The 18,133-nt window shown below is 57.5% G+C and overlaps 2 protein-coding genes across 2 annotated transcripts; one reads left to right on the forward strand and one right to left on the reverse strand.

Annotated features, from left to right (window-relative positions):
• Nucleotides 1-788: 788 nt before the first annotated feature.
• NLRP6 (NLR family pyrin domain containing 6) lies at nt 789-15,641 on the reverse strand (the record flags this gene model as incomplete). Its single annotated transcript, XM_081240769.1, is given in 18 exon segments — nt 789-1,822; nt 2,258-2,417; nt 2,420-2,424; nt 2,503-2,655; nt 3,739-3,831; nt 4,698-4,784; nt 4,786-5,016; nt 5,018-5,148; nt 5,150-5,314; nt 5,317-5,564; nt 5,567-6,269; nt 6,272-6,444; nt 6,719-6,757; nt 7,015-7,222; nt 7,226-7,295; nt 9,567-9,696; nt 12,674-12,757; nt 15,407-15,641. Coding segments are annotated over 18 exon segments (3,054 nt in total). The 3' UTR covers nt 789-1,683.
• On the forward strand, nt 14,969-18,072 carry LOC308619614 (cytochrome c oxidase subunit 8B, mitochondrial-like). Its single transcript, XM_081238615.1, has 2 exons — nt 14,969-16,348; nt 17,569-18,072. Exons 1-2 carry the CDS (start codon nt 16,238-16,240, stop codon nt 17,668-17,670), a joined length of 213 nt encoding a protein of 70 aa, XP_081094741.1. The 5' UTR covers nt 14,969-16,237; the 3' UTR covers nt 17,671-18,072.
• Nucleotides 18,073-18,133: the final 61 nt, after the last annotated feature.

The raw sequence follows: 18,133 nt of genomic DNA on the forward strand, positions 1-18,133 counted from the left end.
TTACTGGGCTTCCCTGGTGGCGCAGTGGTTGAGAGTCCGCCTGCCGATGCGGGGGACGCAGGTTCGTGCCCTGGTCCGGGAGGATCCCACATGCCGCGGAGCGGCTGGGCCCGTGAGCCATGGCCGCTGAGCCTGCGCGCCCAGAGCCTGTGCTCCGCAACAGGAGAGGCCACAACAGTGAGAGGCAAAAAAAACCCCAAAAAACAAAAAACGGGATTACTGCCCCTATAAGAAGAGGCCCGAGAGCTCGCCCTTTTCCTACCCTGTGAGGACACAGCCAGAAGACAGCCATCTGCAGGGAGAGGGTCCTCACCAGACACCAAATTGACTGGCATCTTAACCTTGGACATCCCAGCCTCCAGAACTGTGAGAAATAAACCTATCTTGTTGACAAGCCACCCGGTGTGTGGTATTTTGTTATAGCAGCACGAGCCAACCAAGACAGGCCCCTTGGTGGCCTTTACACTTGCTCTCCCCCTGCCTTTTCCTCAGGACATCCTTAGGGTTGATCCCTCCCTTCCTTCCGTTTTCAAATGCCTCGTCCACAATCAGATTTTCCCAGACTACTTACATGTAAGAGGAAACCATTGGCTCCAGCCCCCCAGTCCCCTGCTTTCCCTTCCTCCTAGAATGCCAGCTCCAGGAGGGCAGGGATTTTTTGTCTGTTCTGTGGCATGAATAACTGGATTATGGAAGGGAATTTGGGGAAGTGAAGGGGCTGACTGGGGTCCCAGAAGCTGGCCAAGTCCAGCAGGGTTGAGCAGAGAAGACTTCAGGATTCAGGGGCTGTCAGTCGCTGGCCCTGCCCATGGAGGCCAAGCCTCACGTCAGAGCTTCCTGCATCAGGCTGTTCCCCTGAGCTCACCCAGGAAACGGGGGCTACAACCCTGTCCCACTGAAATGGGCTGGGGACCAAAGGAAAGAGTATGAGCACCTGTTAGGATGCCTGGCTAAGTGCAACAGAAACCAACAAAAACAAATCCCAAGGAGAATTTATCATCAGTGCATGGGGGCGCTGCCCACCACCTGTGCCATCACAGCTCCCATCTGGAGCAGGGGCTACTGCTCCGTGTCCACTCTCCTCTGGCCTGTTTCTGAAGTCCTCAGACAACGAGTGGACACCTCTGGGCTCAGACCACACAGCCTCAGGGATGGCTTCACTCCTAATGCTGAGACCCAAATTCCTGAGGAGGGAAGGTGACCTACCTAGCTTCAGCCAAGGGTCAGCCCCTGCTTGATCCCCTATGGCTGGAGCCAAGTAGTGGGCTATGGGTGCCCATACTGCGCATGGGCACAGGATCAGCAAATGGGTCATCCTGCACCAGGTAAAGGCCAACACACTGTAGGTTCTCAATTCCTGGGGCGCTCAGCATCACCCTTGTTGCTGAGGGGCACCTGCAATGGGAGGGCTGGAGGGTCCCAGTAGAGGAACGTGGGTGGGGCAGCAGTGGGGTTAGGGGAGGGGAGCCCCTCCTCCTGGTGGGGAGGACCTGCCCCCAGGGTGTGGGGAGGTCTCGGGGGCTGTCCAGGAGCAGGTAAGGGGCCGTGTCCGTCTGGGTCTCCCACCTGCCTGTCCAGAGCCCCTCAGGCTCAAGAGTTGCCCACAGCAGAGAGCGCCAACCTCTCGCCCTTGGAGTGGGGAGGGCTACTCCGTAGGGCTGACTAGAGCCCTCCCCCAGGGCCTCAGGGGTCACTGCCGAGCCCTTTGTGAGGCTGGGGGTCGCTGTCCAATGCTGGGTGGGTGATGGCCGGTCCCACCTTTGCTGTCCCCACAGCCCACAGCTCCTGCAGTGACCGCTCGCTCAGCTCCACGGAGGTTAGACTGTAGCCGTGTGCAGAGGACGGAAGTGGAGTTGGTGGGGGAACAGGGCTCGGGGAGGCAGTGATGGGGAGCTGTTGGCCTGGGTTATGCCAAGGCACACAGCGACGGGAGGTGGCCACTAAGGGGGGCTGTCAGAGGCTGGGGGAGCGGGTAGGGACTAGGGGCCAGAGCCTTGAGGGGAGTAAAAGCGTGTCAGTCCAGACTGTGGCCACGTGCACCAGACACTAGATGGACATTTGGTCTGGCGGAGTGGTTGAAGCCCAGGGCTGGGGCCAGGGATTTAGGGGGTGGGTCTCCAGGGGCTGAGTTTCAGCGGGTCCCTCGGGAGGGCCCTGGGCGGGGCTCCTCTGTGAGGTCTGGGGGAAGCCCCTGGTGCCCACCCCAAGCCAGGGTGGAGATGCTGTGTTCCTGCACCTTTCCCGGCGCTGCCCCGACCTGAGGCTTTGCAGGCGGCACCCTGGGAGTTGCAGGACGGCACACAAGTAGGTCGCCATAGTCCCCGACAGCTGGCAGCCACTGAGGTCCAGGGTAGTCGGCACTGGGCTCTGCTGGAGCAGGCCAAACACGTACTGGGAACCTCCTGGAGGCTCAGCTGCTGCACCCTAGCGGGCAGTGCTGACCGCAGGAGCTGCTATGGGAGCCCCCGTCCCCTCCTTGGTCCCTTCCAGGCCGGCCCTCACCTGAGTGTCTGCAGCCGGCACTGGGGCCAGGCCAGGCCCTCACTCAGTGCACGCAGGCCGGCCTCGCTGAGCCAGCTGTGGAAGAGGCCCAGCTCCGTTGGGGCCTCAGAGAGGTCTCCGCAGACCAAGTCGGGAAGTTTGCAGTGGGACAGCCTGTGTCAGGAAGTACGTGGGTGCCCAGCTGTGCAAGCTGCCCACTCCCTGGGGGCTGAGGTTCAGTCTGCAGACGTGCTGGCTCCACACCTGCCTCCCTGGGCCCCACAGAGCTTCTCCTGCCCTTTGTCACCATGTGTGTCCCTGCTGGACTGCACTCCCCTCTTCCCTCAGGACATTCTCCACCAGCTTTTGGATGAGCCAATAAGAGACCTTATTCTCAACACGTACTAACTCCAGGTAATTACCCACCAAGTGCAGGTGGGCTGAGCTTATCTAGTTAGCCAGTCCCTAACACTTGGGCATTATAAATAACGCTGCGATGAAGAGCTTATGCATTTAGCTGGGCAGTAGAATTGATGGGCCAAGTGAGCTGATCACTGTTTTGGCTCCTGATGTTTATGCCAAGTTAAGTCACCCTGTCACCACTGACACGTGACTGTACCTATTTCACCATATGCCCCATCGGTATGAGTTCTTACAGTCTTTCTTACTTTCTGTTTACTTGGTGGTAGTGAACAGTAATTGGAAAGTTTATGTACTAAGTACTGCCTCATTAATTCTCACTCACATCAGCCTTCTGAGGTGGAAGCTACTGGCTCCATTTCCCAGGGGAGGAAACTGAAGCTCAGACAGACTGGCCTGTCAAGGGCACAGAGGCAGGCAGACTGGCCTCAGAGCCCGTGCCCTGAACACCTTCCATATCTGCTTGTAAGAATCCAGAGGGACCACTCAGCAGTTTACAATAGCACTTAGCAGCCTTCCTTGGGAAGGAAAACACAATCTGGCCTTCTTTATCCCTCCCCCAGAATGCTCAGCTGTACTCTGCTTCCCACTCAGACTGGGGCCAAGCCCTCTGTCCTAACTAGCACCTAAGCTGTTGCCGGAGCCCTGCGCCCATCCCCTCTTCCCCCCTCTGTCCTGTGTGGGCAGAGCCTGTCGACCCCAGCAAGGGACACCAGAGGCCACAGGTTCTCAGCCTGTCCTCTCAGCCTCCCCAGAGAGGGCCACACCTCTGTCCCTGCCCAGGGTGTCCTGCTCTGCATCCCTTCCAGGGGAAGGGCCGGGGGCATGTTCACTCACGTCAGGGTGTTCAGACCACACTGTCGGTCGGTCCACTCGCAGAGTGGATGCATTGGGGAGCCCGGGGCTTTTCTCATGGTGGTTCGAGAACTACTAAGAGAGAAAGGAAGGTGAAGGCCCCAGCTCCTTCCAATCCCTCACTCCCGCAAAGGACTCCTTCCTACGGTCCTGAGGTATTGGAGCTGCTTCTGCCCTCACCCCCAAGCTGGGCCAGGACCCTCCTCCCTCTTCATCCCAAGCCCAGAGTGAAACCACTCAACTGTGACCACAAGCACCTCCCCACTGAAGCTGTCTATGTGAGTCCCATGGAGGCATGTCACCTGCACACACCAGGTGGGCCTGTCCTTGCACCTGCAGTGGGCATCCCCAGCCCCAGCCCCTGTCAACGTCCTGACATTCGTTCTCCCAACAGATGCTGAGCACCTGAGTCAGGTGCTGGGTTGGAATTGACTGCACAGAAACAACGGCACGAGCTTTGCCCCTGGAGGAGCAGAGGGTCTGGAGGAGATGGGCACGGGCGGATGTCATGGCATATGGTGGTCATTGGGGCATGTCTGAGGCCAAAATGGTCTCAGGCCAGCTGGGATGGTTTGGAGAGGCTTTGAGGATAGGCAGTGAACAGTATTCTGGGTGGAGGGAACAGTAGAAGCAAAGGCTCAGGGCACAGAGGGCGTGGTGTATGCCAGAACTTATGAGAAGGCATCATGGTGGGTGGGGGCAGTGCTGGGAGGGTTGCCTCGGATGTGGGTGCTGAGGTGTGGGGCATGGTGAGGACACCCTGGGAGCTGCCTTGCAAGGAGGTGGGAAAAAACAGCCTGAAGTCGTGCCTCTTCTCTGGGGAGCAGGTGTCAGGTCTGGACACACTCCCCAGGCCCAGATGGACACTTCAGTGCATAGGATGCACACACGCCACACACAGAGGGCCTGCAGAAGAGGGCCGCCCTGCTCTGGGGACTCACGAGCTGCCTCCCAGGCTGCCCTGTAGCCGCTTCGTCAGGCTCTTCTTTTTCTTCTCCTGTGCAGTGGCCAGTCTGCAGCTAACCAGCCGGGCAGCACCGCACGCAGTAGCTCAGGACGGCCAGGTCCATTCTGCTGAAGTGCGCTCGCTCCAGTGCCAGCTCAGGGAGGCCGCGCAGGGCCTGGTGCACAAGGGCGCCCTCCTGCGTCTCGTACCGGCAGTACAGCAGCTCCAGCAGGTCGCTGAGCTCTTCGCCCTCCTCCTCCTCTGACTCCCCGGCGTCCTGGGGCGCTTGGGTCCCCTCCGTCCCCTCTGGCGCCGCCCTGGCCCTGATCCTGCACCCACCTCAGGACATCCTGCTTCCCGCGTTCTGAAACCGCGCAGCCGAAGTGGTGCTCGATGTCGCGCATCCTCTCTGTGTTCAGTAGCCTGAAAAGGAAGCGCGTAGTGAGCCGCGAGGGGGCCAAGCGGCTCCGGGTCCCCCCGCAGAAGTGACCCTACGCCGCCAGCAGATGGGGGAGCCCCTTCGTCCTCCAGCAGGTAGGACAGCACGGCTATGAATTCCTGGAAGGTCTGGTCGATGAACCGGTAGGTGACCTCGGTTTCCAGCACGCCTGGCACATCTCCTTCTTGCTGAGAAACTGCGCCTGGACTTTGGAGCCGCAAAGCTCCAGTCGTTCCATGTCCTTCTCAGAGAACTGCGCCCTGCCCCCGAGGACGCCTTCGCAGGCCAGGCGGCACAGCTCGTGCAGCTCTTCCTGCAGGCGGGGTCGGTCGGCCGCGGGCGCCGAGCTCAGGACGCTGCCGATGAAAAGCAGGTACACGGACGTGGTGGTCTTGGAGGTGCGCGACAGGTCAGGACCTGGAGCAGCTGGCGCAGAACGGGACACACGATCCAGCACACGGCGAAGCACAGCGAGAACAGCGTCTCATTCTCCTTCGCGAAGCGGTAGGCAGGCCCCGCCCTCCACTCGTCCTGGAAGAACTTGTAGACGTACTTCTTCTTCTTGTCCTTGTCGGAGGGGCCGCGCACCTCGGGACGCTGCGGGGAGCACAGGCGGCTCTGCAGCCTCCCGGGGGCTGCGGCGAGCGCGGTTACCAGCACGCGGGCCGTAGGCAGCAGCGCCTCGCTCGGCAGGCCGCCCAGCATCCGCGCGCCGCTTGCGGCCTCAAGGGGGTCTGTGCAGGGCGCGGCCTCGGGGGGTCCTGGCACCGGCAGTTCGTCCACGCCGTCCAGAATGAAGAGCAGCCGCTTGGACTGCGCTAGCATCTGCCAAACCGGCGCGCTGCGGTCGGGGTACTGGTCTAGGATCCGGTCGGCCAGGCTGCACGTGCGCGGTCGCTCCAGCACCTCGCGGCAAGACACAAAGAAGGCGAAGTCCACCTGGCCGTGGTACAGCTTGCCCGCCGCCCAGTCGTACAGGATTTTCCTGGCCGCCATGGTGTTGCCGATGCCCGCCGGGCCCTGCAGCACCACGGTCGGCGGTCTCTGGCCCTCCCCGTCGCGGCCGAGCAGGCGGTTGAAGGTGTGGGTGTCGGATCGCCGAGCGCGCTCCGGCTCCGGCTCCTCCGAGCGCGCTCCGGCTCCGGCTCCTCCGAGGGCCCCAGAGCCTTGTGCTCCAGGCCAGCGCTTTCGGGCGCGATGCGCAGTTTGATGAAGCGCTCGCTCATCTTCACGGAGCGACCGTCCCTCTCCTCCACCTTGGCGCGCTGCCCGAGCACGTGCTCTCGGTATTTCTTCTTGTACTCTTGGGGGCAGGGAAGGGCCAGACAGAGGAGAGGGGAACAGGGGGTCGAGGAGGAGGCGGGCTGTGTCAGCCGCCTCTCAGGGGCCTGTTGCCCTCCCCGCCGGGCTCAGACCTCTGTTTCCCCTGTTGCGCCACAGTCCCCCTCCCATCCGCGCTCCTCCCTGGGACCAGCTGTCAGGAAACTCCGAGTGATTTCGAGGACACTCGTACTCCAAACCCAGGGCTCAAGGCCCGGACAGCTCGGGGCCTGCGCCTCCCACCGAGAGAGACCTACCGGACACGGAGAGCAGCGCCGAGGAGCTGGGGCCGAGCCCTGAAAGGGAGGACTGCGGTGAGGCCCCGCCGACTGTGCGGTGTGGGGAGGGGCGCAATCACGGGTCGGGGCCACCCGCAGGATCGGAGCCCTGGGGCCCGCGAATTTGTGGATGAAGCGCGCCCAGGCCGGAAGAGCTCCGGGGCTTTTCTGGGGAAGCGGAAGGATGGAGGCCGATGGAGGCCTGTGGCCAGGACTCTGCCCAGGCGGGAGGGAACGGAGGGCGGGGACCCTGGCGAGCCCCACCCCGCGCTCACTCCGCAGCCGCTGCTCCTTGAGCCGCGCCGCCGCATCGCGCACGCCCGTCCTCTTTAGGGTCTTTCGCGCCGCGTCCAGCGCGCGCTCCGGCCCGTCGAAATGGATCAGGTGCTCCGCGAGGTCCACGGCGTCCGCGCCCTCCAGCCGCCCCCACGGTTTGCGGCGGCCGTCCAGCGGCGCGTCCCGCAGCTTGTGGCGGAAGCGCTTCTACCGCTCCTGGCTTAGGTCTTCGAGCGCAGCCAGGAACGGCTCCCGGGCGGCGGCAGGGAGGGGCTCCGTGCTGACGGCGGGCGCACGGGGTTAGCACGCGTGCCGTGCCCCGGTGACCCCGGCCCCTCCCCGCCCCTCCGGACCCCAGCCCCGGGCGCCCACGAGCGACAGGGGCTTAGACGCGGCCCCCATCTATCCAGGTGGCTCCAGGCCGACGCTCGATAGCGCTCTACCGGGAGGGTCGTCCTCTCCTCCCAGAACCCCTACCGAGGACTTCGCTCCAACGCGTTCCAAAGCTTTGGGCGGGCACTGGCCGCCGCTGACCCAAGAGTTAGGGGGTGCCTTCCTGCTCCGCACCTCCCTTTCTGCTCATTCTTTCCACGCATCCAGGTCAAACGTCCAAGATAAGATAAGGCCCTACCAGGGCCTGTGCTCTCCCCTTTCCTCCTTTTCCCTCCTTTCCCTCCGTTCTCTTCCCCAGGAGCCCGGAGCAGTTGGCCTCAGCAAGGAGCTGGACTCACCCCCTGGTCCAGGCTGTGTTCCGGAATTCCCCAGGACATCCGTGCTCACTGGACCCTTTGGTGAGGCCCAGCCTGAGGGCCTTGCACCAGAAGCTGAGACTGAGCCCCTGGTGGGGGACAGACTCCACAGATGCCCTCTGGGGGGATGGAGTCCCTAGAATACTGAGCCTGGGGGACAGCGGGGGAAGGATGTGTGAAGGACACGGGGTGTGAAGCCCCAGGAAGGCAGCAGGGTGAGGTGGAGGACCCAGAGGGCTGAGGCCAGCCGATTCCCAGCGACCGCTCTGAAAGCCCGCACGCATCCAGAGCGGGAGCCTCTGGCTGGTCTCCAGAGTCTGGCCCCGAGGTCTAGCACTCAGGGGCAGAGGTGGGGATCAGAGAGGTGACCCCTCCCTAGCCTGACTGGAGCCATATCCTAGGGGCATTGTCCGGCCCCGTCCATGCCCCAGACCCAGGTGCTCTAGCTCGGCCAACACGGAGATGTCTGTCCGACAGTCACCAAGCTCCCAAACTCAGGCACTGTGGCACCTTCGCACGACCGGTGTTTAAGAGCTCTGCTCAGTGGCCTTTGGTTTTCTACTGTTCCTTTATTCAGTTCACGTTCTCTGAGAACCCATGGGGTGTGGCAGCGAAGCATGGTTGTGAGAAGTAACTGCAGAGCAAGGTGGGCTGTATGGAGGAGGTGGCTGGCTCAGAACAAGACCTTAAACTTTAAGGCCTCAAGATTGGTTAAATTCTGAAGGCAGAGGTGAGCGAGGGCTTCCTAGGTAGAGGGGGCAAAGGAGGGACATGCACAGTGTCATTGGGGAAAGGAAGGCTGTCACCCAGGAGCCAGGAGAAAATGGGACAGGGAAGTGCTCTGTGGCCTCCCAGAGCTGGCTTAAGCAGGTTGATGGGAAGAGCTTTGGACATGAGGAGTGTGTGTGACTGATGGGTGACCACGTGGGACCCCATGAATGTGGGTTTCTACTGACAGTGTCTGCCTGTGTGTAGTGTGGGTGTGTGTGTATGTCTGTGTCTGTTGGTGTGACCACCCTAATACTGTGTTTGCGTAAGTGTATCTGTGGTAGGCTATATAATAGTCCCCAAAGGTATCAGCTCCTAGTTCCTGGAACCTGTGAATGTTCCCTGAAATGTCAAAAGGGGCTTTGCAAGTGTGGTTAAATTCAGGATCTTGAGATGGGGAGATTATCCTGCATAGTTATTATTGAATGTCATCACAAGGGTCATAGGATGGAGACAGAGGGCGCTTTGGCACACAGGCAGAAGGCAATGTGACACTGAGGCAAGAGGCCAGGCTGCTGGCTTTGAGGATAGAGGAAGGGGCCACGAGGCAAGGAGCACGAGGAACACAGCCCTAGAAGCTGGAGATTCAGCTGGAGAAGGAGGACATTCTCCCCTGGGGCCTCCAGAGGGAGAGCGGCCGAGCCATCACCTGGACCTCAGCCCAGTGAAGCTGACTTTGGGCTTCTGCCCTCCAGGACTGTAAGAGAATAAATGTGTGTTGTTTTCAGCCACCAAGTTTGTAGTAATGGCTAAGCAGCCACAGGAAACGAACACAGTATGTCTCTGAGTGTGCATTTCTGTGAGAGTGTGTCTGCAAGAACAGGGGCTGCGGCATCATCACTGCCTTTCAGGCTCCACAGGTCATCCCTGTGTTCAGTACCGCTTCCTTCAGGAGCCTGAGAGCTGCCCTTGGGGAGGGAACCCAGAGTCCTGGGAGCCTCTGTTCTGCTGCCCCTTCCCCAGGAGGAAAGGGTCCACAGAGGTGCCCATTCTACCGACGAGTTTTGTTTCTATTTAAGACAGACAGTCCCCACCTCTCCTCGAGGAAGGCGCAGGGAGAAGGAGCGGAAGGCTGTTTATCCGCGCTCACACCTCCCCCAAGGCACCCTCCTTGCTCCTTCCTGCTCCTAAACTCCTGCTGCTGCCCTGCACATGGGCAGCCTCCTGGGCACAGAGCAGGATGGGTGAGGGGAGAGCCTGGAGGACACACCGCCAGCACACTTCCTGGTGGGAGGGGCACTCCGTGCTTTTTAAACAACGTGAACAAGTCTCTCTTGTTCCCACAGAAGGCTGAGAGGACGGAGCCGTGTGCCTGCCTGGTGTGTTGGAGCAGCCCCACCTGGGCCAGGCCCAGAGCAGGGATGAGACCCTCCAGACCACAGTGTGGGCAGCGCCCAGCAAAGCAGAGGAGGGGGCAGCATCTCCGAAGAGTTAGGGTCCTGGAGACAAGCCCTGAGCAAAGTCTGGCCTCAGCTGCCAGAAGGACGACTGCTGTGAGCCCTGTGTGGGGTCCCAGATGCTTCGACTTGCCCCTGACTTAGCTCCTCTGACGCGCTGGGATTCTGCAGAGGGGGCTTTGCCAGGGAAAGCAGCAGCCTAGACCACAAAAGCAGATGTTGTAGAGCTCAGCTGTGGACAGAATCTGGCCCTGCACAGCGCTGGGCCATCGCGGGGCCCCTGGCCACAACCCCATCCTGAAGACCCGGTGCGGCCCTCACTGATCCCCTCATTGAGCCCTGAGATGCTGCACAGACAGACTTCCCACACAGGCCACGGCTGTGTTTCTCCTAAATGCACATTCACTTTTCTCTCTCAACAGTATGAATTCTTTTTTTTTTTTTTTTTTTGCGGTACGCGGGCCTCTCACTGTTGCGGCCTCTCCCGTTGCGGAGCACAGGCTCCGGACGCGCAGGCTCAGCGGCCATGGCTCACGGGCCCAGCCGCTCCGCGGCATGTGGGATCCTCCCGGACCGGGGCACGAACCCATGTCCCCTCCATCGGCAGGCGGACTCCCAACCACTGCGCCACCAGGGAAGCCCTACACTACAAGTTTTTATATGCTGTATTAGTTATTTTTCATCTTAAAATGTGTTTTTTCACAGTCTTTTTTTTTTCTTTCTTGCACAACCCTTTAACATGTAGAAAAACCATTCTTTACTCACTGCCATACAAAAATAAGACATGGGCTGGATTTGAATCAAAGGCCACAGTTTGCCAACCCCTGAGACAGAATGTAGTTTTTTGAGCCTGGGTTCTTTCACTCAGCACAATGCATCCACGTGGTTGTGGCTTGGTAGTTTGTTCCTTTTCATTGTTGAGTAGTATCTCATTGTGTGGATTTTATATGATGCTTTTTAACTTGGTCTGTTCATTTAATAACCATTATGTTTTGGACCTCTTTTCATGCTAGTGTATATAAATATATCATTCTTTTTACCTTCATCATAGTTGCCCGTGGTACAGATGTAGAAGTGCTTTAACCAGGGTCCTATTAATAAACGTTGGATTAGTCACATTTCCCCTACTATAAAGAGTGCTGTAGGAAACAACCTGATGCATGAACATTTTTACGTGCAGATCAGGAAGTTATGCACCTCACTTCTACTCAGAATCATGTAGCCAATCCTAACAGCAGGAAAGAGTGGGAAATGTAGTCTAGCCATGTGCCGGGAAGACAGGAACAGGGAATCTGGAGCACGACTAGCAGTCTTGGCTGCACTACTCATTCGTGTGTTCTGCTGAGCTGTCTTTCTATTGCCACATGCATGGGTTATATATAATTATATATAAATATATATGTATATATATATACACCCTCATATATATGTTATATATAAATTATATATATTATTATTATTATTTTTTTGCGGTACACAGGCCTCTCACTGTTGTGGCCTCTCCCGTTGCGGAGCACAGGCTCCGGACGTGCAGGCTCAGCGGCCATGGCTCACGGGCCCAGCCGCTCCGCGGCATGTGGGATCTTCCCAGACCAGGGCACGAACCCATGTCCCCTGCATTGACAGGCGGACTCTCAACCACTGCGCCACCAGGGAAGCCCTATATATTTATTTTATATAAAATTATATATAAACATATGTATATAAACATATATAAACATACACACACACTCCCACATGGGAAACTACTTTATAACCTAGAGTACAGTGCTTATTTGCAGTTTCTTTTGCCTTTATTCGTACAGACTCCACTCATTTTTAAAAAATATTTATGTATTTATTTATTGTTTGCTGTGTCTGGTCTTGGTTGCAGCGTGAGGGCTCCTCATTGCGGTGCGCCGGCTTCTCTCTAGTTGTGGCACCCAGGCTCAGCAGTTGCGGCACGTGGGCTTAGTTGCCACGTGCCATGTGGGATCTTAGCGCCCCAACCAGGGATCGAATCCGCATCACCTGCATTGGAAGGTGGATTCTTAACCACTGGACCACCAGGGAAGTCCCAGACTCCACTCATTTCTGAAGTTACTTAAGTCACCATCTTACCCCCACTCCCTTCCCCGAGATTCTTCCGTACATATGTAACATGGTTAGATTCTTTCATGACATACACTGCATTAGTCCTTGGATCCCCTGACATCCCAAGCGGTGCTTTTAGTTTGCAGACATTAATGTTCACTCTTTGTGCTGTAAAGTTCTATGAATTTTGACAGGTGCATAATGTTGTATATCTACCTGGTGCCCAGATCCTGATTTCTAGTGCCATTCACCAATAAAAGGGACCAGGGTGCCTTGGCTTATTCTAGCACTGGGGCAGAAAATATACAAGGTGAGTCCGGAGCATTTTACAGTGCCAGTAAGTAAGAATGTGTTCAAAACAACAACAACAAAAAAAAACCCCAAAAAACTCCATCATGAAAAGGGTATGCCAAAGGGACACAGAAGCCAAAAGAAAGAACTCCCAACACCAAATCTGGAAACATTTGAGCAACAAGATGAAGTAGTATTGATTATAATCCAAGGCATAAGACAAATACCCATGAGTCCTTACTGATACGTCTGTGCCCTTGACATGATGTGACGAGAAGGGTGCTTTTACCTCTGTGGTCGTCCTCCCAAACCCCATAACCCAAGAGAATCCTGAGAAAAACAGGAGACAAGTTCCAATAGAGGGGTACCCTATGACATACCTGAACAGTTCTCTTCAAAACTGTCCAGGTCATCAAAGACAAGGAAAGCCTGAGAAACTGTCATGTGGGGCCCTGGATAGGGTCCTGGAATAGGAAAAGGATATCAGAGGGAAACTGAGGAAATATGAATAAAGTATGGACTTTATTTACTTAATAATGATGTATCAATATTGGTTCATTGATTGTGACAAGCGTAGCATACAGTTGTATTAGTCAGGGTTCTCCAGAGAAACAGAACTAACAGGACATAGATATGGATAGAGATTGATTATAAGGAATTGGCTCACATGATCATGGAGGCTGAGAAGTCCTGAGAGCTGCAGCTGGAGAGCTGGACTCAGGACACCTGACTGTTAGCTCTGTCCTGAGAGCCGGCAGGCTTGAAACCCTACAAGGGCTGATGTTTCAGTTGAGTCCGAAGGTAAGAAAAGACCGATGTCCCCGACGAAGCAGCTGGGCAGGAGCCCCTCTCACTCCTGGGAGGGTCCACTTTTTGTTCTATTCAGTCCTCCGATTGGGCAAGGCTCACCCTCATTTTGGAGGGCAACCTACTTTACCCAGTCCACCAAATATTAATCTCCCCCAGAAACACCGACACAGATACAACCCGGAACAATGTTTGATCAAATATTGGGCATCATGGCCTAGCCAAGCTGACACATAAAATTAACCATCACACCAAGAGCACTGTGAAAATGCCCTGTCGACTGGCACCAGTGTTTCTCTGTGAGCATGTCCCGTCCCGTAGGAAGAGGGTAGAAGCTGAGTTTCAGAGGAGGGGCATGCAAAGCAGGGAGGGAGGAGGAAAGGGGCAGCCCGCCTCTCACAGAATCTCTACCCATGAGCTTCACTTTCGGTAAATTCTGCAAAACCTAAGAAGTACTTAGTGGAAGTGTATTTTTGTAGATTAAAGGAGGGGGCTGAGTTTTGCAACCTGGATGAGATTTTAATTTTTCTGAAAGTGCTCATTTAGTTTTGAATGAAGTTATGAAGAATAAAGTTTTTATATGACATGAAAATGGTTCTCAAACTTGATTGTGCATCAGAATTCCCTGGGTGGGGGAACTTCTTATAACAGATGACTGGGACCATCCTGGAGTTTCTAACGGATTTCTAACAAGTTCCCAGGTGATGCTGATGCTGCTGGTCTAGACACCACACTTTGAGAACCTGCGTTTTATGTGGTGAAAATAGATTTCCAATGTGATAAAAATAAGATGCGAATGTTTGCATTTGTGTGCATTTTTTCTGGGTCCTTGATGCTAAAAATGCCTGCTGCAGAGGGCGGTGCCACACGGTCAGTGCCTTACTTCAAGAGCTTCTGTGGTTCCGAGTGTGGACACAGGGTGGTGCCATGCGTCCACAGTGTCCACCCCAGACCTTCCAGGTGGCCTCGCAGCTTTGCAGGGGAGGGTGTGCACGGTGGCTGGTCTAGCCCCCAATCCCCGCCTCTCCCCACCCAAGGGCAGCAGGGACAGGTCTAGGGTCTAGATCTAGATCAGAGCTGGATCCATGGATATGTGCTGAGGATGAAGGAGGGACACTTCTGTCCACCAGAGCCCTGGAGAGCTCTTGCTAACCCTAACTTGTCCAGGACAGGCCAGAATAGGCCTGGTAGGCCCCAAGCCCTGTTCCCTCTCCATGGCCCAGTTTGTCCAGCTGTTACACGTGGCCCTTGTCCCCACCCTGCACCCCCAGGGCCTTTCACTACCTTGTTCAATGTGACCGCCACTTGGCCACTACTGCTTTCTCCATGGGGCACATCGTTTTCTTTCCAGGAAAAGGCAGACCCCAGTGGAGAAGGCTGGTCCAGTACACAGGGCTGCACTGTGTGTGGGGTGGGGGGGAGTCAGCACGGCCGTGGGCATGAGGGAGAGGCTGGGCCAGGCTTCCCACCCCTGGCAGCCTGGGTGTGGGTGCGGGCAGCAGGGATCTGCAGAGTTTGGTTCTGGGGACTAAAAACCCGGCTGGGGTGTGGCCTGAAGCGGACTGCCATGGGTGGTAGGAGCCCCAGAAGCTGCATGAATGGGAGGCGAGCAGGGCAGGTTTGTGCTTGGAAAGGTTGGTGGGAGGTGGATGTGAAGGGGCTGGAGCTGGCGTGGCTAGGTTGAGCACAGGCCTGCGAAGTCTCTCTCCCCTGGAGGGCGGCCCCTAGCTCCCCGGTCCTGGTCCTCACTCAGACCTCACCCATCAGCGCTGGGCTGGCCAGGGCCTTGCTTGCTAGACTGGGGTTAACGCCCCGGGTCACAGCGGGCACTCTGCTGCCCGCCCCCCCGCCTACACGCCCACCCCCCCGCCTACACGCCCACCCCACTCAAGCCGGGATGGGTGGAGAAGGAGGCCTGCCTCAGAGCCCCGCCTGCGTGAGGGGGGCGGGAAGTCTTATCTGTGAAAGAAGAAACACTGCAGGCTGGGTGATTGACCCTCTGATCCACAGCCTTATCCCCAACTGGACCCCAAAGCTGTAATTAAAGGTTCAGGCGGAAGGGATTATTACAGAGGAGGGGGAGAGCCCCCCACAGCCTGAGGCTGGCAACGAGGCCCAGTGTGGCTGGAACTAACATTCAGGACACACTCCCACCTCCAGCCTCCCAGGACTTGGCTCCTTCCTCGGAAACCAAGTCACAGGAAGACGGTCAGGCTGGGGCCCTGGAAGGCGGGGCTGGGAGCCCAGCAGCGAGTCCCGCGGTTAGAACGAGTGTGGTGTTTAGGGAAGAGCAAAGGTAACACGACGCTCCTTGCGGAATGTAGTCACGTCACCGACTCGCCCGCAGACTGACTGGGGTGTGACTGTCCCTCGTGAGGGTGGAGACTGTGGCCGAGTCTGGGGGCCGAGGACTGGTGTGGTCATCATGTCCTGCTGCTGCTTGGCTCCTGGGCTCGCCCCGATGCTGAGCTCGCCTGGAGACAGCTGAGGAGCACACTCTGGGATGTGGCCTTTGTCACTCTCACCGGTAACCTTAGTCATTCTGATGGTGGAGTGTGATCTGCAGTTTCCTGTCATGTCTGATTCGACTTCGCATTCCTCCAATGTAACCCAATGCCTGGCATAGAGCCAAGGCTCCACCCAGCCTCCTAGCTGCCCACCTGTCCATCCATCCATCCATCCATCCATCCATCCATCCATCCATCCATCCATCCATCCATCCAACATTGACTGAAAACCTGATCTAGGCCCCAAAGACTCCGTGGTGAACACACCAGTCCCTGACCTTGTGGGGCTGACACGCCAGCTAAAACAAGACATGTCTGAGGAGACGTCATTTGATGAGGGGCCTGCATGACCTGAAAACACATGAAAACATGAGGGAAGGGCTCCCAGGCTAAGGCACCAGCATCAGGTGGAGAGGGGCCACAGCAGGGATTGGGCCTGGAGGCTGCTGGTCTGAGGCCCCTTCTCTCCCAGTTCCAAGCAGGTCTCCTTCTGCCAAGTCCTGTGACAGGAGGGGACAGCTGCAGCTGCCTCCTTAAGCTATAAAAAGCCCCAACAAGCAAGCGAGCAGAGGCCACGCCAAGCGCACATCGGAACTTCACTGGGCTAGGGAGGAGCTCGGCCCCGCAAGCATGCTGAGGTTGGCCCCCGCCGTCAGGCTGCTGAAAGCACCCCTGGGGGGCTGGGTGGTCCCCAAGGCACACATCTCTGCCAAGCCGGCCAAAACACCCACTTCTCCAACGGTAGGTCCCACCAAGGCAGCGGGGTGTGGGGGGGGACAGGGGTGGGGGGGGTGGCCTGACCCAGGCAGGGGGAGTGGGCAGTACTGAGACGTTCTCAGGATGAGCTGGGTTTGGGGCAGGACACAGAGGGGAGGAGGGTGTCCTCAGGCCTGCTTGTAGAGGGGATCCTGGTGCTAGGTCTCAGTCCCTTGGCTGGAACAGTGTCCCAAGTCCAAGAAAGCGGTCCCTGCAGCCATCACCTGCAGGCCAGACTCCCAAGGCAGCCTGCAGAGTCAGTTGCGGGGTGGGAGGCTCTCTGTTCTCAGGCCCCTACTTGCCGTCTGGCAAACATTGGTGCTGACGGCTGGGCTTGGAGAGCACTCAGTGCATCTCGTTTACAACCCGTTAAAGGGGAAGAGTGGGCTGCTTTGAGGGTCTGTGAGAGTACAGGTGAAAATGCAAACCTGTGACCCTGGAGCTCCAGGAGAGTAACAACTATCTCTATTTTAAGCATAAACAAACCAAGGTCTAGAAGGTCATCTGCCCAAGGTCATAGGACTAGGACTGAACACAGCCTACTGCCCCTGTTCTGGAAACGCCGCTCTGAAACCTCTGCGAGTGAAAGTCAAAAGGAAGGATTGGTCTCCAACCTGGCGTCTGATTCACTTAGGGGAGGGCTGGGGCGACTGGTCCAGGCTGTTTCAGGAAGAAACAATGAAGGTGAAATATAGCTGGCGCTGCAGAGCCTGGCTCTGAGGGTGCAGTAGTCACTGAGAAAGAACACAGGGTGCCAGGTGGGATGGCATCTGAACACATGCATGCGAGAAAGGGCCCTGGACTTGTTCCAAGCAACTTAACACACGCCTGACACGCAGTCCACAGGTGACCAGAAAGGAGGGTGCACGTAATGCCTGGTGGGAAGGAGTTCAAGGTCCAGGCACAGGCCAGGCTCTTGGGCAGGGGTTGGGGCTGTGATGAGAGGCCCCACCTACAGACTGGAGCCCAGTAGGCTGTCCTCCTCATGACCGCAGGGGTCACTGCTCACACCTCGCAGGCCTCTCCACCTGACACCCGGTAAGTCTGTCTGGGGCAGACGGCGTGAACACGGCTGGGCCGAGGGTCCAACGGGTGCCAAGGGGGCAAGGCAGCCTGTCTAGCTCTCCACCCTGCTCTGGCTAGGCCCCAGGTTCAGAGGCAGTCGGCCTGGGCCTAGTGGACTCATGTGCGTTTTCTCAACCCAGGAGCAGGCCATCGGGCTCTCTGTGATGTTCCTCGGCTTCCTGATTCCTGCAGGCTGGGTCCTGTACCACCTGGAGAGCTACAAGAAGAGCTCCATAGCATGAAGGCTCCACAGTCACCGCTCCAGGCACAGACTGGAAGATCGGATTAAAGTCATCCTTTCCCCTAACGTTTCCTTGGTGATTCTTTGTGTATGTGCGTCTCCGCCCCGCACTGCCCGCCCCGACGCCCAGCACCCGGCTGTCTGAGGGCTGGTTCCTGTCAGCACCCGGGCACTCAGGCCACAGACGCTGCCAACTAGGTGGCAATGGGGTAGACACCTGTCAGAAGGAATAGACACCGCGTCTCTCTGAGCAACAATAAAGGCAGGACTCGCTTCCTTGGACGCCGTGCCCACTGCCCTGTGCTCTGGCTCTGCCCTGTGCCCTGTGTGGGCAGCGATGCCCTTTCCTCAGAGTAGAGGGTGAGGAAAACCAAGGCCAAATCCCCACCAAGCCCTCCCTAGGTTCCATCTCCTGCTTTTTAATCACTTTAGGCATAGGCTTGACCTGGACGCTAAGCCTAGGG

Source organism: Mesoplodon bidens, assembly GCF_964165515.1.
Source record: "Mesoplodon bidens genome assembly, chromosome: 7".
Lineage (NCBI taxonomy): Eukaryota > Metazoa > Chordata > Mammalia > Artiodactyla > Ziphiidae > Mesoplodon > Mesoplodon bidens.